A 27,000-nucleotide genomic window follows, 5' to 3' on the forward strand; every position below is an offset into this window, starting at 1 on the left:
TTGTATGGAGAGTACAATTAATAACAATAGGGGCTAAACAAAACCGACACTAGTAGAAGACTCCAGCATCAAAAGTTAATAATGGGGAGTGTAGTGTTGTGCGCGTCATCTGTCACTGTTGGATGTAAATATTTCTATCGTACCATTAATTTTTACGGAAACAGTTAGTACGTGCCGAATGATTACGTTCGAACTATCTTCTAACAAGCTGTGTGTAGAAAGTGCCCCGCCAAGCACTGGGGCATGCCCGCACATATATACATACATCGATTGGGGTATTGATAGGTTTCTGCTTTTCCTTGCCTCATCAAACCCTTCTTCTACCTGTGGAGATTGATTGATTGGAGCAAATTTATAACACGTTGTACGGACGGATATGTTCTTCCTCCCTTCCTCTTTTTTTTATTGCACTCTAAACCCATTTATCAACAAGATGAACACGGAGTAGGTATGTTTTGAAAATATGGCTTTAATCTCTTTTTCAGTTTATGGGAAATGTTTTGGATCCGGTCTAGGTATACAAAACCCCAAACATAACTTATTGCCTTTCACTGCCTGGGCCCCAAAGAGACATGACCGACCTCGAAAAGTTGTAAAACCGAAGGCATAACCAATGCGATTATTGTGGTGTGTTCTTGGGGGGAACGGGGGAGAGTAGGAATCAAAACGTGGAACTGTCTCACGCTTGAACGTGAGAATAAGATTAATTTCGCAAACGCCGACCTTCCAACTGAATCCTACACCATCCAGCAGTTCCCATCATTGCACGCAAAGTTAACCTTTTAGTTGTACTTTAGCAGATTTCTGTGCTTCCGTTTCCATCAATGGATCGTAAAATAATCATGCACCATTCGCAAACAAACTCCAAACAAACGATGTCATCAATCAACCAACATCCACCCTCTCCTCACTGTGTTCTTCAAACGGGGAAGAATCGTTTCTTCTATTTTGCTACTACAATCTCTGCTACTTAGGCTTAGCTCCAGAATGGAAAAGAAAATAGCAAAGGTGCTGCTATAAAACCTTCCACACACAGTTGGAATCAATTTAGTATATGTTACATCCTATAAAACCTGAAAAAAAACGAGAGACACGTGACACACATGGAATACGGTGGTGATGTCCGCACACGGAGGAGATGCAAAATGCCAATGACCACACCACCATCTACCGAAAGCGGTGGGGTGTAACCGTACCGTTATGGTGTGGTGGCAAGTTATTCGAGAATCATTAAACATTATTTATATGCATGTCGTACCTTCGCGCGAATCATGTGGCTGTGTGGTGGGCGCTTCCACTCGGCACATGTGTGCGCACACATTCGTTTGATGTAACACACACCCAAAACACATGATGGCTTTATAAAACCTTTCTTTTCTATCAGCACCACACACACGTGAAGCTTTCTTTTTGGGGCCATTTACACAGCATTTATGACAACATCCACTGTAACGTTGTGTGTGAATAAGAGGAATCAAAATTCGATAGATCTAATTCGACTTGACGTTAAATCGCTCGGCGATTAACATGCTGCTGCCGGCTTGCCGAGGTTTTACGCATACATACATACGGGGGGGGGTTCTTCTCTCCGCGTACATTATACTCTCGGACGCACTCTACACACGCAACAAAAACCGGCGCAAAAAACCGGTCTGTAGGTGCTGTATTCCTTTTGCTGTTACTACTACTATTACTATTACTGGCCATTCTGGTTTCCCCCAGCAGCACAAGGTAGAGCTCATCTCTTCGCAACCGCGATGCTCGGAGGAAGAGCATCATTAATGCATCATTTGTTTTGCCAAAACGAGCCCAAATCTGCCATAAAGCAATTCTTACTGAAGAAGTACAAATGGTGTGCAAATCCAACTGAACCTGAGTGAGCATACAGCTGAGTTATCATATCTTCAATGAAACAATAGTACCGGTGTGTTGAATAGAATGATAACAGACCTTGAATGAACAGCCTTGAAAGAGTGTGGTCGAATCGTCGGCATGACGATTCACTTTTTTTTTTTGGTTGGTGCTTTGTGCGATAAAGGATTATTAAATTCAATGCAATAAATCTTTCTCCTATGCCTTGCCTCTCTATAGTTCCGTACACTTTCCACTCCAGCGCTTCCGGACATTAGATGTCAAAACATGGCGCTCATTAGCAACCTACATTCCAAACACGAAGCGAACACAGAACAACTTTTACCCTCCCCCCCTATCGATGTGATGTTATTTTGACACTTCAATAACATTCCAATATTTTCTAGCTTTGGCCCTCGGAACCGCTCGGAATCTGTTGCACATGGAACATACTAATCCATTATCTATTGATTCGTATCACGTTGATTGTGCCTTCCTACTTGTTTTTTTTTTGTTTTTTGCTACCTTACATTAAATTATTATTCCATACGTAATTTATTGTGCTCCATTAGCAAAAGAGCTGGAAACATATGCTGAACAATTCCAACCTTGTGGTGTGAGTGTGTGTGTGTGTGTGGGACAAAAACAACAGAGAACACTTGCCAAGAAATACACACCACCTTCGGGGGTTTCGCTCGCCCGGTTTTTACACGCAAGGCAAAAATCGGCCAACAAACAAAATGCATGGACAGCACACACCGAAACCGCAACATCAAAAGCGCGTAAAAAACCGTAATGCCTGAGTCAGCGAAGAACAGGGTGCAACAGGGTCTCTTCTTTGGTACCCTAGAAGCAGCACCGGTGTACCGCGAAAGCAAGAGAAAGAGAGCGCGCGTGGTCCGAGCCGGTGAAAATCGAAAATACATTTCCCAAAACACGGACCGGACCGAAAACCACAACGCAAGGGGTGTGTAAGGTGCCACATACATCCCGCCGCCGTGTGCTCCACACCAACGCAACCCCGGGGACAACACGGGGGCTTAATGGCGGCACACTAACCGGCCCCGGAGGAAGGAACCCGGCGCATACACCGTTATATACCGAAACACCCGAGAACACCGAACAGACGGCAGAAGGTGTCCCAAAAATAACATTCCAACACATCGCGCGCGCACACACCGGCCGGGGCGCGGTGGTGCGTTGCTGCTGTTTTGTTGCTGCTCTACGGTAGTGCACGGGGTGCGGTAGAGAGTGTGTGTGTGTGTGTGCCGTGTGTTGCCCCCCCGCCTAACACCACGAATGCAACAAAAACACAGCTCCACACAACACAACAGCAAAAAACGCATCTGCAACTGCAACCAAAAGGGATGAATAGAAAAAAAAAACAAGCAAACCCCCAAACTCGAAGTTTGCGGCTTTGCAGTGCAAATCGACAAGTAGCAGCGCAGTATGTGTACACGCCATCTCCGATTTCGGAAACATAGTGTGGTGGGATGATGATGGAGAGCGAGCGTGTGCCACGTTGTACGGGCGGCGCAGCAAATGCAAATCTTTCACAGGGCAGCAGTACACACACAGCAGGTCAAATTCGGTGGTTATGTTCTCATGCGGAAACATACACCACACCGTACAGCGCGGCTTGTCTCTTTTGATGATTCAGATTGGACGATGATATCGGTTCGATGATCATATTCGGCTTTGATTTGCATAATGCTTTTTCTTCAATTTCTTCCTAAAAAATAATATAATACAGTCAGTGTTCGATATTCACGTTGTTTCCTTAATATTATTCCACTTAAAGAAAGTGTTAACTTAATAAAATAAATTTAACGTAAGTTCAATCTTATTACCCTACAAACATAAAGAGATCTTTACCCTTACTGGAACTACAACTTAAGAAAGTCTCGTGATCTGTATATTAATTTTAATTTTAAGTAGTTTAAGCGATTTTCAGAGTTGCAGGTTTATCCGCTTCTTGTTTTCAAGAAAAAACAAATTAACATGCGAAATAATCTTTAGGTCCAAAAGGTCCAAAAGGTCGAAAAGGCATTTTTCTTGCTGATCTTACCCAGTATGGGTTATACATTAAAAATGTATAAAAAATTATATTGTACAAAAATTAATCTAATTTCAGTTGATTTTTTAATATTGTTGAAACTCCATCTCCACGAAAATTCTACAGGAAATGACTACGACATGGTCGATTAGCATAACTGCAGATCACAACTTCCAAAGAAAATCCAAGATGAACATTCATTAGCATGATATAACCTAGTATCCATACATCATTCAATATTTGGACAGACACATTGTGACGAATTAGGTTTTCTAACTTAAGATAGCATAGACCACAGCATTTCGGGGGGTTTCTTTGACCGAATTTACTCGTAGCTGGATACTCACGTCCTGCGTACTGGGGACGCCTACCACCCCTAAAATCCACTACGAGCTGAGACCATCCAAAATTAGGTCAATTATCGATCTTAGTACTCTGCATTTGAACACGGCAGAGTAACGTCCGAGAAAATGAACGAAGAAAGACGTAGACCTTTCCAAGGATTGCTGGACTTATGGTTAAGATCATCTCTCCCAACACCAACATTCATTCCAAGGACATATACCATACCATACCCATCCTTCTGAAAACTATTTGTGAAGAAGACATCGGTTCACATCGACTCTGTGACACTGTGAGGATCTCAAGCCCCAATTCTTCCGCCTAAAACACGGCGAACTTGGGACGTTTGCAGTTGAGCTAACACGAGGAGGGTTTCCGACGCAATCAGCTCCATGGCCAATCAGCTCGTGAGAAAAGCAGTAGGGAGTTTTCGAAAATTTGTTTGCAGCAATTACCATCCTGGACAACACCACCATCCATCCATCCATCCATCCATGGTTGAGGACACGCACGCACACACGCTTGACACGTACACGCAGGAAACATTCTCCTGCTCCACATCTCATGGGTGTGTGGTGTGGGGAGGGTTCTAATTGGATTTTGAAGGCTGGTTAAAATTGGTTATGGAACAGCGATCTATTCCGGGCGGTGGATGGAAAATTGTGGTTGGAAGAAACAGACTGGTGTGTGCTGTTCGACCTAGCGCTACAAAAACCCGATTCTGTTAATTGTCACACAGGTGACATATGTGGGGGGAGCTATGCTACCTGTTTCGGGTATTCATTTTGTTCAACCTAAAACGAGAAGGCCGTTTCCTAGTAGCACCCAGGAAAATATGGCATAATTGTAATCCTGTTTACCTAGTGCCATTCAACAACCTTTACCGACCTAACACAGGGCGGTGTTGCTGAAGCATATTTGGCTTCCTTCTTGCGTACATTTCAACACAATAGGGTTAGGACACGGCAGACAAAAAAAACAAGAACCAGGGTGACTTTGGAATGCGGTTGGGGAGGGGTTTTAGTTTAAAAAAAATCGTTGCATAATACACGTTTAAAGCTTCGTTGAAATACAATACTCAGGAGGCTCCATACGAATTCTCCAAACGCCAAAATTGTACGCGCACAAATCGAACATTCATCCCTATTGTTCGGAGGAGCATGCGATAAAAGGTAATCCTGCTGTAAAAGATAGATGTAACCATTACCATTCTTTATAGATACATTTCTGTTTTCTTATCGAATGATAAAAATTCACCCCCTGTTATCAACACGAACCGAGGGACAATACAACATTATCAACCGGTCTATATAGCAAATGTGGGAAAACAATAAAACAACCCCTTTTTTTTTGTTCCTGACTGATTAAAAAACCTTCTTAAGCTCGCTCTCCCTCTCGCGATCTCTTTATTCGCTCTTGCAAGGAAGTAATTTTCGAAAATTTAATTCAAACGGCCATAAACGGCCGAAGCAAGTTTTCGAGCGAACGCTCCTCTTCAAGTAAACCATTTTCACGTGAATGTGAGATCATTCCGGCATGGTGCGTACGAGGAGCGTGTGTATGTGTGTTTCAAGCGCATTCTCTCTCGCTCTCCCGGGCACAGTGCGAGAGAGGAATTTACCCCTTTATTTCAGAGGAAGAGCACGACCCCCATATACGACCATCACTACAGTGTAGCCGCATCCAAGCAGGCAGTTTCTACTCTTCCATTTCTGGAATTCCTATTGTAGTTATGGCAGTTGTGTGTAAGGCCGCAGCACAAAACACTGTCAACCGTCAGCATTTCTATCAAGATGTTGTTCTAAAGAGACGCTGAGCTGCGTTCCCTTAAAGAAAACCCTTGTTCTAACTCATACTGCACACTTTCCTTTCCTAATTGTGCCGGAAACTAATTGCATACACAGTGGAATCCTTCAGATGGTCAACATTTTCGCAAACGTTTCACAAAATAGAACGTTCGATTTCGGTGTCTCTCTTTCTCACCATCCTTAGTTTACCTTCAAACTACTGGTTTCCTATTCTTTTTAATCAACAAGATGATGATCAATTGAGCAAACGTGCGATGCGCGGCCCAAGCACACACACACACACAAGGAGGGAGACCGAGAGACAAGGATGGAGAGAGCAAACCGGGACATGGGAAAAAGAGCAGCGAGAAAAAAACCCGCATTGCGGTAAAACCGAACCTGCTGAGCGAGATACGCGAATTCGTACACACGCGCGCGCTCTCTCTCTCTCTCACCTTCAATCCCCTTTCACAACATAGGGGGGTTGTTCTTCGTTCTCCCGTTTCCATTGCACCCCTAAAAACGCGCGTTGAGAGTTGCGTGTTTTCTCAACTTCAATGTCGCAACCCTGGGGTGACGGGGAGGATCGTGCCATGCGGTGCAGGACGGAAAGAGAGAAACCCTCTAAATTGCGCACGTACATTCACTCGCGCACACACACGGACGCACGCCCACAGTCAACCGTAGAGAGCGATACGGCGGAAATGTGTATGTGTGTAGGTGAGAAAATGTGAAGTTGAGAATTTTGGTCTCAAATCCCCATTTTTTTTCCTCCCGATTGGCTTTATCCCATTCTGCCCCCAATATGGGGGGCACTTTTTTCTCCCAATAACGCGGCACTTTTAGATAAATGACAGCTCTTGTAAAGTTTCCAATAAAAAAAACGTATATCCCGGAACTCCCGCGCGCGAGAAGCAATTCTACAACCCGCAGGCGATATTCCTTCCCCAACTCGACCACTGCACACACAATTTAATTCCCGTATCATTAGCAGTTTTTTTGTAATTCGTTTCGAACGTCTAACTAGCATGTATAAACGGATGGGGAGTTCAGTTTGACTCACGAGCTGAATTGTGCGCAAAAAAGTGAGGTTAGCACGCAAAGCCTACACACGGAGGGGACGACGATGATTCACACACCAGAGTTCGCATACTTTGATCGTTTTCCTTTCATTATTCTTCTATTGTGTGACAATCTTCACGCAAATGGGCACGGAGAGAGAGAAGTGAACGTCACCGCGCCGTGCACCGTATCCCATTGCCACATGCACACAAATTTGCACAAAAACACACACACACACACACATGCACGTACATCAACGTTTCACACTGCGCGTAGATGGCCGTCCCGGATTCCATTTCCTGGAGAGTTTTTCGTAGAGCCATTGTTCTGCTAGGTGTCCCAATTATTCCTGCTACTGCAATTACCCTTTTTGCATTAGGTTCACTTTTTCACAACTTCTAAAAACGTCCCTTTTCAATGACCGAGAAGTCCAGCAACTCCGGGTCCTCATTCCGATGATACACGGTTCTGACGCTCCGGGCTTGAAATGTGCCGTATTCACAGTGATACAGAAGAAGCCACAGCCTACTAATTCGCCAAGAAATGAATAGCTGCCGAATGGGTTTTGGGCGTAGAGGGTAGAGAAGGCACTCCTAATTTCAAGCTCGATATAAAACTTGCAGATGGTAAGCTGATGGCGGCCGGGATTCACACTGCACACTATTCCCCACCACACATGCATGGTGTGGCCCAGCATTCCACTCACTTTAGCGGCGCCACCATTTGCTTTGCTAAAACCAAAAACCAAAAAGATTCCCATCGGACGCCATTGAGGTTAGGAGCAGCCTCGTTACGCGGCGACACACACTTGACACATCCGGATTCCGGAGGGTTTGATTGAAAAAAAAAGAAGCTCGAACAGATGCGCGCACACACGTATTAACTCGCCGAAAAGATAGAAAAGGGAATTTGTCTGTTTGCTGAAATGTAGGGTGGGAATTGCTGCTTTTGCGTATAATTACCATCTTTTCCTGTTTAAAAAGGGGTGGTGTTGCGCTGCACGAAAAAAACTAGCTGACAATGTAGACACAGGCTCTGCCTTTTTGCACACTGCTTTGCTGGCTGGCTGGCTGCTTCCGTGTGGCGACGCTGGGCTGCGAACTCGACGACAACTGCTAACTACTGTGGCTTACAATTTACTGCTGCCTGCTGCTGCTGCGGCTGCTGCCTCTGCTGCTTGCTGAGCGGATGGTGCCACGAACTGTCGGTACTCTCTCGCACGCTCTGCACTTACCGTGCTCGCTCACCCACTCTCGCACCGCGGCTACACAACGAAATGGCGCGCGCACACGAAACTGTTCGCTCTCGCTCTCACCGTACCTTCCCCTGACAAACTCGCTCGCGTTGATGACGGCGGGTTCGTTTCTCCACTTCCGGGAGATGAAGTTCGTGTTTCGCTTTCTCGCTCTTCGGAGATGCAACGCGGTGTTTTTTTATTGTTGCTGTTACTTTACGCTGTCAAATGCGATACGCACACTAACGCACACGAAACGATCTATCGCGCGCACTCACACAACCACAACGCCGCTGCGAAACGCGTGTACACACAACACCGCGGTGGTGAAAAACACGCTAATAAAACACCGCACACACAAACACGCCGCAAAGGGTGGGAAAAACGACACCAAGCGGTAGGTTACAAATTTTCACGCGACGAATTCGTTTTTAACCAGCCCGGAATGGTAACTATGGAGAAGCAGATAGGTATGAAAACAAAGCACAAAACATTAAAATTTGATAAATAGTAGGTACGAATCGAATTTCGTTTCCGGTGGCGAAGAGGACGGTGTCGGTTTTGTATCTCTAAATGCGCTTTTGAATCATATTTTGAAAAGCTTAGTTTTAGCACACCTGTTTTCCTTCAAATGAAACAACTTGAGAGGAAAACAAAGCACGCAAAGATTTGCAAATTGTGCGAATTGTGTGGGAAAACCCGTCAAGATGCTCCCACCAACAAGCCACAATTGCATCCAGCGCCGAAGAGATACGAAACAACACTTGGAAGTCCGTCCAAAGCAGCAAGAATAGAGTTGCGCACCGAACAAACAAGACTCACGTCATAAACCCACGGGGACAAACTCGTGTGACGAGGTGAACTGCGTGTGTTTTATTCCTCAGAACCGTTTACCACGACGACTCAAATCCAACTGCTCTCGAAATGCTCAACCACCTCGACAACTAGATCTAGGCGGGCAGAAACAAATCCGAACATATACCCGAGTGTGCTCCTGCATTTAGGGGGCCCACTGCTGTCATCCGAATTTCCCAGAGTTTCCACTGGCTTGTGTGTGTGTATGAGTGCATGATTCGCTGCCATGGCGATGTGCCATGTTGGAGCAAAAGCTCTCCCTCAACAAGAACGCCGCAGTTTGCTGCTAGAACCCTGCAGGATATCGGATCTGCCTACCAACACCGAAACACAGGAGGTAGGTTAAGCAAGCATCGTATACTACGATCCTCCACTTGTCTTCGCCTAGGAAAAAACATCCCTTTAAACGTGTTGATGATGAGAGAGAGAGAGCGCTTTTGCGAGAACACTGGCTGTATAGAACACAAGTTTCGGCACTTCGCTCACCGCGAGTACTTCTGCCCGGTAAACTAGTATGCGTAGTATACCCCCGCGCTAGGACGGCATAGGACAGTCGATGGGTTTCGCCTTCGTATTACTGCGCAGAAATGTCGCAATGCACACAAAAGTTCGCTTCCTTCTTTACATATTCGATAAAACAACGCGTTTTTGGGGCTCGTCTCGTACGCTTCGCTTCGCTATTGGGCGCCTCCATCGATCTCCACCGCGTAAGGATTCTTCGTCCCTCCCCTCCCCTAATTCCCGCAACAGACTTCCCATGGGGGTGGGAAAAAAACGGTCAAGTCCGATGGGGCCTCAAATTGCCCCATCAACAACCCATGCCGGGTCAAACCCCAAACGCACACACACATACACATACACACTAGCAGCTTTCACCCTCGCGCATAATAAACAACCGTTTCTCGATGCTCGCTTCGCGCATATAACAGTGTGGCGCAGTTTGTCCGGGAGATGGAGGGGTGGCTTGTCCGGGCGGGTGAGTTTTTGTTGTTTTTTTTTTGTTGGTATGTTTTATTGCGGTGAATTTTGTGCAGTTGGGTGCACCCACGCACCCACACATACGCGGCACTCACGCACATGCCACTGACCGGGATGGTTCTGTAACGCCTGCCTGTGTTTGCTAGTCCCAACCGGGTTGCGCACACCGGTCACCGCGTATTTTGGGTTGGCGTTTATGTTTTAGCTCTTTTCATTTTGATTTTGAGGTGAAAAATGCTGGCCACCGTAACGACTCTGCAGTAGCCGCACCGATACTCACGTGTTTTATCTTCTCTTCAGCTTTTTTCTTGGTTGCTTTTTATTTATCTTATTCTTTTATCTTGCTGGGCTTTATTTCTTTCCTACCCGATCGTAATAGGCGCACCGGTGGAATTGGTGGTGTCTATTAGGCGGTTTTAACTGCACGTTGCATTACCGCGTGTCCGTGTGCGTGTCCGATTGCGTATGGTTGGGCATTTCTGGGGTTTCACGTGTTTCACCTTTTACTGGCTGCGAGTTCCGAAGTTTCACACACAGTCACACGGTTGCGCTGTGTTAATGTTTCATGGTCATCGCGTTTCATCCGGTTTCACACACCGGTGGCAACACTTTGACCTGGCGGGTGCGCAAACCATCATTCGGTTCGAATTTACTGCAAATACGCCAGCGCTGTTGTGCGGCGGGGTGCGGCGCATGTTAATGTAATGTGATGTACTTCTTGTGGCCTTTTATTTACTGCCTTGAAAACCTTGAAATTGCTTCAGATGATCTGATCATTAGTACAACTCACGAGTTTTGAGGCCATGGATCATATAGATGCACGTAATATTATTCACTTACTTTTTTTTTATTTACTAACACCGTCTGGTAACAATCCGAAATTATTTTATAGGTTTCTGTTATTAAAAAATGTAGATAGGTAGGTTTTTGATTTAGGTATAATGCTGTAACTCGGCAATTTAGAAAATTTTACCAAATTCGAAAAACAAATTCTTTGGGAATTCATGACTCTTTGATGATTTATGAATCTATGTAGAATCATAAATCTTTGATGATTCAGAGTCGTCATGAGAAAACTTAAATCTTTGAAGATTCATGTACCTTTGAGGGTTTAAGAAACTTTGAAGAATCATAAATCTTTGATGATTCATGGGTCTTCATGAGAAATCTTAAATCTTTGAAGACTCACGAACCTTTGAGGATTTATGAAACTTTGAAGAGTCATAAATCTTTGATGATTCATGAGTCTTCATGAAAAATCTTTAATCTTTGAATATCCAAGAATCCGTGAGGATTTAGAAATCTTTGAACGATCATACATCTTAATCTAATTAATCGAATTCATGAATCGTTGAAGATTCGTGAATCTTTGGAATAGAGACTCAGATTCATTCATTCAGTTCAAAGATTAACGCAGATTGTTGTGGTGTAGATTATGGTGGTGAGTATGGAGTGCACGTGCTTGAATTCGGCCTGTCACTTTTGATCGAGATGTTTCATGAATTTCATGTGAAGTATGCAAACACAACGATTTTGTTAACATTTTGAAAAAAGATTATAACAAGAAAAAAATGGTTTTGCAAGGTATTCTATTCCCCTACCCGAACAACACTAAGGGGAATGTAATTAAATTGAATCTTAATCGTTTTATTACATAATTTAATCGTAACAGTTTTAAATTATAAATCACGTGTCAACCAACTACCTTGGCCCAAGCCCAGCCAAGCGTACAGGCGATGTTCGCCATACGCTAAACGACGAACCCCTTTTTGACACCCTCCCAATCGGACAGATCAGGTGCACGTTGGATCGCAGCGCTTCGATAGCGACCATTATCAGCGTTGCTCGAGTCTAACTCTGCAATCAATTAGCTAATGGCGATAATGAGCCGTCGTGAGTTCACACACAAACACTCACTGACGCAACTGGCCTGGCACGGCGAGAAGCGAAAACCAAAATGAATGGCTTACATCGAATCGGAGCAAAGCACAACAGATTTGGTGCGATTTCGTATAAATTTGGTTTATTAAGAATTATGTTACATGTTGCGTAACGAAACGACCGTTCCATTCTTCACTATCACTGTGGATGGCTCACTGTGGTCATCGTTGAGGTAGCTGCGGCAGAGCACGGGAAGGATTGGCGTGCTGATAAGCAATCCCCTTACGACGCTTTGTTTGTTCATACGTTTGATGCACAATCAAAGATAAAAGAAATCCATACACGGAGAGTGCTATTGTTGGGAAACGATTAAATTGGACTTACACATGACAAATCGCCGTTTTTAAAATTTGTACTTAACATTTAATTGTGATTTAAAAGCTTTTTAAACTTTAATTTCAATTTTAGAAAAAGTAATTCTTTGTTTTGTTAAATGTTTCAATATGTTTTATTCAATTAACTATTTATTATATTTTGTTTTGTCATTCTTGTTTTTTTCTCTGCTATTGTTCTGTTTTTATTAGTTTTGCTGTTTTGCAGTTATACATTATTAGTTTATTTGTTTGTTTATATATTTAATTATTTAATGATTGCTGTATTTATTTGTTTACTCATTTGCTCATTGTCTTACTGATTGTTTGATTTGTTTATTTGTCTATTCGCTTATGTTCTTATTTATTTATTAAAATACTTTATTATTACTTATTTATTCGTTTCTTTTGTTTTGCTTTGTTCTACACATTATATTTGTTTAGTCGTATGGTTAGTTGATTTTTTATTGTTTCCATTTTATTCAACATTACTTAGTTATTAGTTCTTGGTAATTGGAATTTTATAGAATTATAAAACCAGCTTGGCTGTAAACTGTAAAATTCCACACCTGACTCTTCTGTCCGTGTGTATGGCTTTAAAATACTGTCCACACAGCGTTGTCCGGTGTCATTTTAGTCACATGACCCACCTATCGTAGCTTACAGAATCTAGTTCGTTCCCCAATAGTGAGGTCATCGTACCACTCATAGTACACCTCATAGTGTAAGTCTTTGTTGATATTCTACTTGAAACTGAGGTACTGAAGCGCAGCACAAATATTATTGACCTTCAAAACAACTGACACAATATTGATCTCACACCCCAGTTCGTCCGTTGTCAATCTCGCTCCGAACGAGATTATTGTACTTATCAGCAAAAATAAAACTGAAATGATACACTTCACATTCATTGATAAGCTGTAAAGTGCATTTCACCTCTCCAACACCGCTGATTGGCCAATAACCGCATTAATTGAAAACGTTTTTCATTTTCTTTCCGAGCTGCTCGCACCACTTAACGGGTGAAGTGACCGTGCGAGTCACTTTCCTCTTTATGGAACTTTACGGAATCCCCTGAGGGCCATTTGATTTGCTTTCCGCGTTTCCGCGCAAAGGAAAGACAGATCATTTTGTAATGAAAGAAAAATAAAATCGACTGTTTGTGGTTTCAAAAGAAAAACACTTCGGAACAGGAAGCGACATCGGAAGCTTTCATTTTCTTTCTTGGTAATTATTAAACAAAAGCTTTTGTAAAGGGACCAGTACTATCGTCTGATAATGGGTCGCGAACCATAATTGCTGTTATCTTTATTACAGGGGATTTTTTTTTCCTTCTAAACGGCTAAAGTATAATTGAACCGTACCCGTGCGCCCCTGCGGGGGGATCAGGCCCATTTGGATGATGATATTAATATTTATGGCTGACGAGGACGTCCCGGACATACCCGGGTATTACCGGGGGTATCTCGGCATCCTTCGGTGGTGGTAATGATTGGTAGACGATCATTATCTGCGTTCCCTGTGAGCGAACATTCGGTTGAAGTCGTTATCAAAGTTTACACTCCCTCAAGCAAGATTGGGACTTCTAATTTTTAAGGTTAGACACTTTATAGCAATGAAGATGTTTGAGTTCATGAATAATGGGTCAATTTACTCATAAACTTCATAAAATTCAGTAAAAATAAATTCCATTATCGAAAAAATGACCGACAACGGTAGATCATATTTCACACCCGAACGACGCTAAGTCTAAGTAGGCTTTGTCCAAGGCTGTGCCTACTATATTATGGCAAGCTTTCGTCCTCGAGGGGCAAAGGGCGGCCCATTTCGCTGGCTCTAGCAAAATCTCACAATTTATCGTTGCTTTTATTAACCTTTCCGCACTACGCACTACGGCGGTAGGTTGTCGCCCTAACACTTCCAGGATCTCACCAGGGTCCTCGAACTGTCCTGCCATCTTTGCAGCATCCTTTACACGCATCGCGCTGATTACACGCTCGCGTATCGTACCGTGCGGTCTCACATCCACATGAATATCGGACGGTGTGCTCGATGCAGGGCGATACAAGCGAAAGAGATGAAAATCCGCGTTGCGAGATCGGATTTGTGCGGATTGGTGACCGACTACTAGGAGAGTAGCTTCCGTGGCGCTTAGTCATCTTTGTCGGTTCGGTCCGATAGTCGGGGAAAAAAAGGCAGCAGTTCTGCGGGCATTTAGCCTTCTCACCAGCAGCTTCCATCAACAACAAACCAACCGGGTGTGTGTGCGTGTGTGTGGAGGGGGTGGGGAAGGTCCTTGGTGCAGATGGAGGAGTTAGCGGATGAGCAATTCTCCTCGGGAGCGAATGTAGTTTTTTTTTTCGTTGGAATATTCATTACTCTGACGTTTAAGTGCTCGGGTAAGAGAGTTGAATAAGGGTTGCTCCTCCGCTTCTCGCTCCCTTGCTTGTGCTCCCCGGCCACCTACACACCAACACGCGTAATAGTAATTGTTACAAACCAGCAAAGGGCAGTATCTACTAACTCACCCACTTCGCTCACTTTGCTCCCGTGTTTTTGCTCTCGGGCCAAACAACTCGCTATCGCAAAACTCTCCCGCGGTTTGCTTGGATCGACGTAGTCGCGTCGCGCGAGTTTTCGTACATTTGGTCGGACGCGCGCGCGAGACACCCAAACCGGCTTTTCAACTACTGCGTCCGGCGGCCGATGCGTGCCCCAGTAGTGTGTGTTGGTGGCACCGAACCGGGCGTTCCGATTGGCGCAGCAATACCTGCAATGCGAAAAATCGTCTCAACCACGCCGAGTACAATCGACACACACACACACGAAGAGTAGTACGGGATCATCTTTTACTACCAGAGCAAATATGTGCGTGAGAGGGATGAGAGAGGGAAGGGGGGATGGGGGATGATACAGTAGGGTGGAGCTTTCATCAAAAAGCGGAACGATTTTTGACGCGGCAAACCGAATCAAATCGGGCGCCAACGCCTACACACATACACACCGCGTTTTGGTGAGAAGATTTCCCCGGTATTCGTTGCTTTTTTTTCCATCCCTTGCCGTTGTTTCGGAACAGGTGGATGCCGTTTTGGCAATGCAGATAACGCTGCGCTGTGACACATACACGCACCCCCCCACACGGTTGGCGGTGTGTGCGTGTGCGAAGGTGCAGGATGTTTGGCAGGTGGATGATAATTTTATTGCCTTTCACACTTCGTGACGTTGAACAACATTTTGCGCTGCTGTTGTGTGCGTGTGGGGATGCGGTTTTTCCCTTCATTTTACAGTGGCATCATGGCATACTGGATGCTGCATAGTACGCGTACACAGTGAATATACGAGATGTTAGTGTTGGGGGGAAATGTTTTTTTTTGTTTCCACCGCGCTAATGACAGTGTAGATGACAGTAAACATTTCTCCTGTCAAGCGGATGTTACCGCAGCGGTTCGCACAATTCCAGCGCTTGTTTTCCAGTGCTTCTTTTTTTTCTTGTAGCAATTGGTCATGCTGCAGGTGTGTATTTTGTTCTGTTTATCATTCGTCCCCAGCGATAAGTGACCCATTTCCTTTCCCCAAGTAGCGTTTTTAGCCCTGCTTTTCTCCCCACTTTGCAAAGTGCCCGTTATCATGGATGCTCGTGCATCGAAGCGGACTATCAACTAGTGCGGACCTGGTTAGAAACATAGCCTTATCACCGAAACGTGCTCCCTTTCGGTATTGCTTGTTATCGGCTGTAAACTGTCTGGTCGTATCTGCCATAAACGACACTCGGCGGTCGATCGATCAAAACGGGTTCCATCGGAATCGCGACGATGCCCACGTAATTGACCAATAAAAGATGCCCCGGGGGGGAGGGAGGAAAGGAAATGCTTTTGATGGAGGCGCCCAGCACGAATCGAACCAGCTGAATGCTCCGATCCTGCAGTGTAAACGCAGCGCAACAGGTCAAACCGCGCGTGGCATGCTCGCGATGCTCCGTCCCATGGGCCGTACGCGCGTAGGGGAAAAGCGAATTTTCCCAACACCTTCCAGATGAATTATCAAACACCCCGCACCGTTCGCATCACCACCGCGGTGGTTACAAATTGCTGACGCAAAATCGTCCAGCTCCAGGCGGGGAAAGGTTGCCGTGTGATAACCTTATTTTAGATTCCAGGGCAAGGCACGCTCAATGACATACATATACACGCGCAGTTTTGCATCCGTTGTATGCCACGTACAGTGAGGGGTGTTCCCTGCCCACATCCAAACACCTCACCTCCACTCACCTCTCCCCTCTTTGGATCCACCGAGCAGGATCGGTAAAACAACACAACACAGCTCCAACCAAATGCCCCAAACCGAGATTCGCATCTCCGCACTCTGTTGACCAGAAAGCTTAGGCGTTTTCTCTCCAACATCGGCTTATGAGCTGGGTTTGCTAACGGTGAGCTGTTGGCGAATAATGAGCGAGCCTTCTTCCGGTGGACGGTACTGATGTAAACAATTCTCACGCGAGTCCCGCGCCCCTTTTACAGCACATGCACATGCAAACTTCCAATGCATTCGGTTGGCGAACGCTCCTATTTTGTATAGGGAAAATGTTTTACCGCTTGTAAAGTTAAGTTATGATTAACTGTAAAATTCACACAACAATGACGCAGTAACAATAATGTTCTTTATGGGGATTATGGTAACATCCATAAGCCCTTCATGGTCGTAGTAAAATGCCAACCTCCATAATGGAAGAAACACACTCAGAAGCTGTGAAAAGTAGCTCAGTAATAGTAATTTTTTTTAATAGTAACATTTATTTCATGTTCTCAAAAGAACTGCCTTCATCAGCATTGAATTGTACGTTGAAAAGATTGTAAAAAAAAGCTTCGAGCGATTTGCGGAGAAATGGTAAAGTTGGAACCATTTTGAAATTCTTTTCGCGTTGAAGTGGAATTTGCAGAGAATATGTAGATGTGAGGAATTAGTTATGGAATATGCACAATTGGAATCTATCCAGGATCCTGGAAATAGCCCTGAATATCCTTGAAAGAAGATACTTTGTAAATTGACGCACCAGACTTTAAAAAGATTTAATTTGCGACGTAATTTGCCTACAAGACACCAACTGGATAAAAATCTTCTGACGCTAAAAATTTCCAGAGAATCAGATATTGGGTTTCAGGAGAGCTTTTTGGGATTTCAAAAACTTTGACGTGAGAAAAACAAATCGCAACACTGAATAACATGTTTGCCTCAGGATATTCCTCAGGATATTGTCAAGTTTTTAATTAATGTACCATTAAGTTGATATTAAACGATACAGTGGTTTTTAAATAATATCAGATTTTTTTTTAATTTCAAGAATTCTCAGACTCAACTCTGACTTGCTGACGACTCTTTCTTCTTCTGGGCACAATAAGCTCAGCCATAACTGGTTGATTTAAGTTAATTTAAGCAAGGACTCAGATATTTAGTCATTCGTATGCAGGAACGATTTTGAGTCTTTATAGTTTATAGCATTATAGCAAGTAGCTTTATAGCAGAGTTTTTTTTTTGTAAAATATAAGCGAATAGAGTGTAAACCGAGAAGAATTGAAATCAATTAAATAAAACCCTTGATGTAAGACGAATATAAAGTAAACAAGAAGTGCCGCTTTACGTAACATAAATCCACTTTAATTTTGTGATTACATTAAAGCATTCCTGCCGAAAACTGTCAAACACACTGGGCACAAAACCATCCACCATCATCATCCAGACCTCGCCACGAGCTGACGTGTACCTATCGTCGGCAATCGTTGAGCAAATCAAAAACACCTATCCTAACCTTGAGGATGACAAGGATCAAGTGCAGGCCTCCGATGGTTGCGGCATCGGGTGGCATGGGACACGGAGTCTTAATTTGATTAGTTTGCAAACGGGGCCAACAAACACCCTTCGGCAGCAGAAGCAGGCACGTAACAGAACAGCCTGAACCGTCCTAGTTCCTGTACTATCTCCCACGACCCTCCCTCCCATCCGATGGAAGACATATCGGCCCTTGCTGCAACATACGCGCCAGTCCGGGGCGTATTGCAGCAGACGTGACGCTACCATTGCGGGAAACTTTGCGGAAAATGCAGAGCACCCGGTACGGAGACGACGCAACCGACCACGCCAACTTGGGTGGGGGGGCTGGTGATTGGGTGGGTACCGTATTCCCGGTTAGGACAGGCGCGTAGCAAACCGAATTGGCTAGTAATGTGCCCTGTTTGCCGTTATCCCGTCGTTCATTCACGCCTTTCCCCCGCCCGGCGTGTGCATTCTTCGGACGGGACAGGATACGCGTCAGATGTTGTCAATGCAGCAGTGTTATGCGGTGGCCTGTGATGCTCGTAATGCTGCGGCAAATAAAAAAGAAGAACGATGTTTGCACCGTCCACTTTGGAATGTTGCTTTGTTCCACCTTTCGTTCTATCATTTGCCTCCTCGCTGCCGCTGTGGGTAAATGCTGTGTAAATCCTGTGCCATTTCTTTGAGGAAAAACGTGATCTTTCGGTTGGAAAATCCTTTGCGAGAATGGTGACTCTGTTGCCAACATTGCGATGGGACCTTTACACCCTTAATGCCCTCCACCAAAGCCAATAGCTGGACCGAAGGGTTCGGGCCACCAGTGGACGAGTGGACACGCGATAAAGAGAGGCTGCTTCGCTTTGCGTGGCACTATTTTTAGCGCAGCTGAACATTACTCCGTAGAAAAGACGCAAAGCAAAACAAATCAGCATCATCCCGTGGCTGGAACGCGTTTTCTTGCCTGCTGTAGCAGCAAAAAAACCCCAAGCAAACGCGCTTTTGGGGACGCTATAGGGCGCCATCGGTTTTGTGCGCATTCTGGTGCGCTAACGGAAGCATTGGCGTAATGTGACGAGGCACAAGAACGAGGAAGAAAAAAAAAAATCCGGCTACCGCTATGCTGTCGACGTCATGCGCATTTTAGGTGCCGTTGGGTAGGTGCCTCCCAACATACGGCACCGACGCATTCGCCGGACTTGTTTGGGGGGGGGGGGGGGATGGTGGTAGGAAAAGGGGAGGTGGTTATTATATTCTCCAGGGGGAGAACTTGTTGATTGTTAGCTAAATGGTGTTTCCAATCACCAAAGAAAGCACGTCATTGCGAAAAAACGACGAGAATGGGGCCTCCTGCTCAATCTGGAGGAGAAAGTGTTGTGCGTCAGGATCAGAGAGCGGGAGCGCGTTCGAGCCGTTCGGAGAGCATGAGAGCCTGTGTTGGCAGAGCCAGAGCGAACGAAGCCTCCATTTTTTTTTGTTATTGTACGAACCGAACAGATTTACGAAAAGGCTCCCGGGGATCCTTCAGCGTTTGGATGGCACTAGCGGGAGTGGAGCGAGTTCAACAAAGTAATTTCGGGCACCAGCTCGCGAGTATACTGCATACAAGTATCCCTCGCCACTGTTGGCCACACTATTGCCCACTGCAACTGCGGCACCAAAATCGGGAATGGCGTCCAGACGCGTTGCGGCATTTATGCTGCGTTTGGTGCCTGCTACCTGCTACCAGCACGACGCAATTGCACTGACCTCGAACGGGTGGAATCGCCACAAACACCCGGCTCCCCTTCACTCTCGGTGGAACGCTGCTAATCCGCTTCCCCGCCGGGCTGGGCAGTGAGCATTGCAAGGCGACCGTGCCTTCCAAGTGAATTTTCTTCCAAGGTCCGGGGCGATTTATGGTACCGAGTGGCCAACTGGGGCCACGGTGCACGGTGGGCCTGGCGTCAACGGGCCGTGATCGCATTATTATGTTAAGGAGCAGACACGCCGGGGTACGCACTGACAACCACGACCCGTTACTGCTGCAATGCTGTGGCAATTTTGCGCAATCGAAGCCATACATTGCAGCGGTTGAATGTTAATAAAATTATCCTACCAGCAGTTGGGCGCCTCCATTCTTGGGCCAGCTTGTGTCGAACTGGGTGATGTGCCGACATTGTCCGCGCGTGTGAAGGTGTGTGGACGATCATCTGTGTGGAGAACAAATTTAATTTAATCATTTAATTAATGTACAGGTACCAAATTAAATTACAAATCTTACACACGTTTCGGTTGAAAGGGAAATTGAAAGCGTAGCTTACATTTCATGTTTATATTTCATTTTTCACGTTTTTGTTTTCTGTTCAAAGAAAAACTCGATCGATTATTTTGACATTCAAGCATTGTACTAACAACTAGAATGGCTGCCAACTACGCTAATTCGTCATATAATCTCTAATTTCACTAATTGTGTAAATCGTAGAACCTCGAACAACATTCTAGAAACAATCATTTTCACAATCAGCATTCACAATAAAATATACGTAAACATCTCTGCCTTTACAAAATATTGCATAATGACTATGTTTTCAAGTAGAAGCTGTTGTGCACATCAATTATATACATGCAACACGTGGTGATTTGCCGTTAAATACAAATTTAAATGTTCAATTTCGAAAACATCTACACATGTTCGAAAATCGATTCATCGAATACGAAGTATTTGACTGCACGTGCTAAACACACCCCTAACCAAACGGCCGTTTTGACAGTTCGGACGAATAGAAAAAAAAGTGAAATTAAAAAATAAAACATTTAGCCAAGGTCCGAAGCAAACAACAACAAAGAACGGGCTGAATATTGATTTTTCCAACGCAGGGCAAATGCAAAAATGCATTCCGATAGTGTTTACCGGCTCGTTGACGAGCTGGTCGAATCGATCGGGCAGCAGTACCGTGCGCGCGTGGACGTAAAAACGGTGAAAAAATGTAAATCGCGAGCATTTGGAATACTGCTCGGGAAAGCAGATGCTGTTTCCGGCGGTGTTGAACAAACCGTGCCAACCACTGTGACGGAATGCGTTCCGTCCGATCCGCTGGCAATGCTGGAATGTCATCACTTTGAGATGCAGATAACTTCACGCTACAGGTACCAAATTGAGCGTTGTGAACGTTTCGGGCGGTTGTTGGATCAGATCCGCACGCTCCAACCCAACGGTGGTCCCGAGCTGCACGATACGGAGCGAACGTTGTTACAGTTTTTACTGTCGTTGAAAAATTCCTCCACCGATTGCAGTGACATCCTTGCGGAAGTATGCTTAGAAAGATGCGCAAAATTATACCTATACTCATCTTTACAATCTATTTTGCAGTCACCGTTTTTTGGGCACAGTAAAATGCCGGCCGCCCGGTACGGTCCTTATCCGATCTTTCTACCCGAAGACTTCCGGATGGATGAACGATTGCTTACCGGATGCTACGATCAAAAGGCCAATCCATACTTGTTTCGTACAACACACGGCGTGTTTACCACAAACATTGCCAATATAATGGCCAAAGAAGCGGACAGACAGGATCCGCTTCCGGTGGAGTGTTCCTATTTCAGCGACAAAATGGCATCCCTGGGCCATTACCAGGGTCCGTTTCGTTACAATCTGCTTCGAGCGATCCGGCAGACAACCGCTGAACCTTACGAGCTGTTTACAAACTTCGACATCGTCAATGTCGGTAAGCGTGAGCGAGCGATCAAAGAAGAATCGTTAATTTTCGGCATGAATTGGGAAAACCTTGGCCAACGCTACATACCGGGCGAGAAACCGTTCGCCTCTGAATGTCCCGGTGCGCTGTTTCGATTTACTGCAGCGCAAGAAAATGCCCTGGGACACAAGCTTCCAGAGATTAAAGTTGTCTCTCGGTTGAATTTTATACGCGATATTAAATTTCTCATCAGTAAGTGACAACCTTTTGGGCTTGGTTTAAGGAGATAATAATTAAGTTCTTTTCTGTACAATTGCAGCTGGCGTTAGTTCTAGCCTGTTTCAGTTCGATGAAAGTAATCGTTTTCGGGCACTTGCCAACATTACCATTGAGGACGTCAAAATCGAATCGATTCAAACGTTTATCAATCAAGCGCTAGTGATCGGTACCTGCTTCCGGCGTCTGCTGATGATGACGAGAAAAAATCCTTACACGCTAGAGCTCATCATGGAGGGTTTCGTTTTTAGGGCATTCTGTGAAAGTGTGGAAAACTTTCTATGTTGCTACCGGGTGCTCGTAAACAGCTACGCGGGTGAATCGTTGCTTCAGCTGTTGCAAATGCTTTCCCCGGCGAATGAACAGTTGCTCTCGATGGCTAAATTGTGCAGCCTTCATCCGGGCAATGAGAGCGATCGTGAGTTTCCAACCGGTTCGTTACTGCTCGATCATTTGTACCGTGAGCTGATTCAGATTACGCAGCCGAGCGTAAGCGTCTTCCTGCTGGCAACGCTGAGACGCTGCTGTCTCGAGTATTTTGCGATCTTTCAACGATGGTTGTTTCACGGCCAGCTGCACGATCCTTCCGGTGAGCTGTTTGTGCTCTTCGTCGACCATTACCGTTCGAATACGAAGCATTTCTTCGACAAGGCGTATTTTATTCGGCGGAAAAGTGTGCCTGGCTTTCTTAAGGGATACGCTGAGGACATCCTACTGTGCGGAAAGTACGTCATGCTGCTGAGAGCATTCCGACCATTGGTGAGAAATATTGTCATTTAGTCTAAATAGTTCATTGTTTGCTATCGATATTCTGAACGTAATTATACAATTTCCTTTCAGCATCCATTATTCACTCTTCGTCATCCAGAATTGAACGTTTGTTTGTCCTTTGACGAAATCTCAAAATTGCGCTCGAAATGGTTGCGGTACGTTGCACAAGCACGGCAACTCTGCGGACCAGCCGTTTCCGTGCGTGAACTGTACGAAACGAAACAGAGCGAACGGGTCGAATTTTATCGCCTGGTCGAGGAAAACTTCCGCACCTACATGGACCAGTGGCGGGTGGAACAGGAAACGGAAGCGCAAGAACAGAAGCGACGGAAGCAAAAGCAGATGGAAGATTTATTGGATCACTTGAACGAGATTCGTGAAAACAAACTCATGGCCAAGCGGAAAGAACTGCAAGACGAGTTGCAACTCGAGCAGGATCGGCTAGAGATGGAAAATAAGCAACTATTGCGTGAAAACCTGGAGCTAACCGATCGTGTAAAGAAGTACACGGCACTGAATACCATGATGGACGCAAAGCAGGTGGGATTGCAAGCTGCCACGGTGGAACTGAATATTGTGCCCGTGGTTACAATCACTACGGATGGGACGGATGGAGCGAGCGATGAACCACCGTTTCAGAGTTGCCGTGATAGCCGTGCCAGTACGGCAAGCGTTTCCATTTATGAAGATGCTCAGAAATCACCATCGCTGAGTGTGGATTCATCCCCGTACGGTGCGGACAGTACGAGCAGCTGCAGTTCGGCTGCCAAAGGGGATCTTTCAACTTCCGGCGCAGAGTATCACGATTGTACGGTCGTTGAGGGTCCGATTGTTCCAAAGCTTGACACAGCAACGTCAACAATGCTGGATAGTGACCGCATTAATTGCAACCTCCCAATGGTAGAGACTGCAATGAGCGAAGGTGAAAGAAACCGAGCGAAAGTACTGGGATCAACGGTGGGTGCATATCTGAATGAGGACCATGCTAACGCGAACGTAGAGCAGCTTGTAGTAGCAACGGCAAGTGCTGGATTACGCAAGCTGACTGAGGCGCAACGTAACAAATTGAAAATATTATCCCAAGAGTTCGAAATTGCTCCACCGGAAGATGCAATCGGCATGGACGTTAATAGCAACCGGTTGGCCGAACGGCGCAAAAATCGAGAACGCATACTGATCAGTGACTACACGAGTCGCGTGGAGACAAATGTCGGGCCACCGGTCGGCCAAGGTGAGGGGCAAGAGCTGACGGAACTGCAGAAAAATCGACGCAAAATTATGAGTCAAGAATATAATTTGCTCACCGATCGCGGCGCACCAGATGGTACGATCGGACGTGACCCAAATCAGAAGCCCACGATGTATTTGAATCTTGATTCGGATCGCGCTAGGAACCGTCGCCGTATATTAGAGTCGGAGTTTAACATCGCGACCGGTGCGGAAAACTTTCCCGCCTCACCAATGTCGGTCGATAGTGATACGGTCGACGAATCGACAAGTCCTTCGGTTGCGATGATCGCCGGTACAGAGCCCGAATTGCAGCAGGATGTTAATGCCAATCCGGTCACGCAAAAAGTTGGTGGTTTGAAGCTGGACGTACTGGCAGCGGCTGATGCTGCAGAAAGGTTTGCTATTGACAGACGCTTTGGTATACCGGATACGGCTGCACTGGCACTCGAGACACCGGTCAGTGCGATGAAAGCGACCGGTGAACCGGCAGATGGGCTTGACGGTGGGTTTGATTTTACCCGTGCGAAAGCATTGGAAAGAAGGGAAGGATCGAGTGCTTGTACGAGTTTAGTTCCAGCTTCGGCGGTTGTTAGTACAGAAGAGCCACAAGTAGAGGAGGAAGACGACGAAATTTACCGTGAATTTGTCCTTGCGATGAAGAAACAAAGTGCAAACTTCTGTCGCTTAGCAATACCTTCCACGGAGGAATCCGAACCGGAGCGGGATTCCAAGGGTGAAGCGCTTGAAAATGAGCTAAACAGTGTGGATGTGCTTACCATTACGCGCTTCCTGCAGTACTCGTTGGTAATACCGCTGAAAGCCCACATGGAGATAGTGAACAATGAGATATTGAAGATGTATCTGTACGATCTGGACATACTGGGCCATTTCGAAAGTCTGCGTAACTACTTCCTGCTGATGGATGGTGAATTTTCGACCCACATCTGTGACAATTTGTTTAACCGGTTGGAAACAGTAAGAACTCCGGAGGAACTGCTTAACTACCAGACGCTTCACTCCATACTGGACGGTGCACTGTACTCGAGCAATGCTGGAACCGATGGCAACGCCAACCGTCTATCGTTCATTGTGTCTCAGGTGCCGGAAAAGTTTGATCTATACTCGCCGAACGTGTTTAGCATGCTGAATCTAAGCTATCGCGTCGAATGGCCCCTTAACTTGATCTTCTCGATGGAAACGATCGAACAGTACACGAACGTGTTTAAGTACTTGGTTAAGGTGCGCCGGGTGAGTTACGTGCTGGAGGATTCCTTTCAACTGCTGAAGGAAGCTAGCAAGCGCGTGGGAAAACCTTTGCTCCATTCCCCACAGTACGCACGCGTACAGCTTATTCGGCACAAGCTGTCCCATCTGGTGAACGCACTCAAGAATTACATCACCAGCAGTGCACTGCACGCATCCTGGGAGGCGTTCCGGGAGGATCTGCAAGATTCCACCGAAACCATGGAAGATCTGTTCCGGAAGCACCGTACATATCTGAAGCGGGTGATTTTCCTGTGTCTGCTGAACCGAAGGAGCATCGAGTTTTATAACAACATCGAGCAGATCTTTCGCGTTGTGCTTCGGTTCTATCGCCATCTGCGTTCGAAGGAGTGGCGCTTGCAGGAACCACCGGTTACTGGCGGCATGCAGTATTACGTACATCCACGCTACCGACAGATTCTGGATGATGAGCTGGACTTTGAGAAGCTGATCAAGTACACCATCTTCCTGGGCAACAAGATGTACGACCATGGGTATCAGAAGGAAATATCCGAGTTCCTGCATGTTATCAATATTAATGGTTATTACGATGATGTGAAGCCTGTTGTTAGTTAATTGTTGTACAACTTGTGTCCGTACTTGGTTTTCCATTCTTCCACCGATAACTGAGGGTGTCAAAAGAGATCTGAAATGTTAGTTAGGCAAAAAAACACTAAAAATCCTGTAAATATATAGTATTTTTGTCATCTTCCAGCATTCGTCTGTCAACGTTCAGGAAGCAGTAGCTTGAATCGGAGAAAAAGATCTATTTTGCTTAGGATTAGTAAACAAATTTCATTACTGTTACTGTTTGTAATTTGTGTATTTATATGTACAGAAATAAATTAAATGTTCACGTGTACTACGTATCTCAACGTATTGGTAGGGTTATATCAGGTCGAAGAGTGGTTTAATAGTGCTAGTGGAATCTGAAGTAGCTGACCCGGGGAATCCCGCACTATTCATCAGACGGACGATGGTTTACAAACGCTGAAGGCAACCATATCCAGCCTCCTCTTACGTGTTCGTCTTTTGAAGATAACCTCCCAGTTAAAGAAGGCCTTAAAAATGCTATCACCGAGGACTTGCGTCAGGGCGTCGAGCTCTGCAGTGTTCTAGCGATGATTAGAAGCAGATACTTTGGGGATCGGGATGGGGTTTGCGGTATTCCTACGAGAAAAATGCTTACCAGAGGTTCGTGTTTCTTCGAATTGGAAATTAATGAGGCAAAAGCCAAAATAGTGGCGACGCCATCAGCGCCAATAGATGTCAACCCACTCAGGAGTACTGTTCAGATAAGTGAGCGCACTAGTGTGATGTTAAATGAATCTTTTGGGAAGAGTCATTCATATGAATCTTCTAGGGAGGAGAAATCAGGAATCGAATCTCAAAAGAGTCAGAGCAGTGGAGGATCCCAAGCCCATTGAAGGCCTTAAATGAAATGGTAGTTTGGTAAAATAGATGTCCGGTAGGAGTGAGAGACAGTGTCCATAACGGACAAGCTCCTTGCAGGTGAATAGTCTGGGATCTTTGAGGATTCATCTGAATCAGATTTACCCGT

At 45.4% G+C, this 27,000-nt stretch overlaps 2 protein-coding genes across 2 annotated transcripts in view; one reads left to right on the top strand and one right to left on the bottom strand.

The window, feature by feature from the left end:
• Positions 1 to 9,245, bottom strand: part of LOC128310467 (calmodulin) — a 33,637-nt gene extending 24,392 nt beyond the window's left edge. The window contains exons 1-2 of the mRNA XM_053047114.1: positions 9,155 to 9,245; positions 8,061 to 8,784 (exon numbers count right to left, since the gene is read on the bottom strand). Of these exons, the coding sequence (XP_052903074.1) occupies positions 8,061 to 8,063 (3 nt within the window). The 5' untranslated portion in view covers positions 8,064 to 8,784; positions 9,155 to 9,245. The remainder of the gene's footprint in view (positions 1 to 8,060; positions 8,785 to 9,154) is intronic.
• Positions 9,246 to 21,094: 11,849 nt separating this feature from the next.
• Positions 21,095 to 26,241, top strand: LOC128310189 (gamma-tubulin complex component 6). Its single transcript, XM_053046768.1, has 4 exons — positions 21,095 to 21,514; positions 21,575 to 22,151; positions 22,219 to 22,934; positions 23,016 to 26,241. The coding sequence occupies exons 1-4, from the start codon at positions 21,095 to 21,097 to the stop codon at positions 26,013 to 26,015; spliced, it is 4,713 nt and encodes a 1,570-aa protein (XP_052902728.1). The 3' UTR covers positions 26,016 to 26,241.
• Positions 26,242 to 27,000: the final 759 nt, after the last annotated feature.

This window comes from Anopheles moucheti, chromosome 2 (assembly GCF_943734755.1).
Source record: "Anopheles moucheti chromosome 2, idAnoMoucSN_F20_07, whole genome shotgun sequence".
Taxonomy (NCBI): domain Eukaryota; kingdom Metazoa; phylum Arthropoda; class Insecta; order Diptera; family Culicidae; genus Anopheles; species Anopheles moucheti.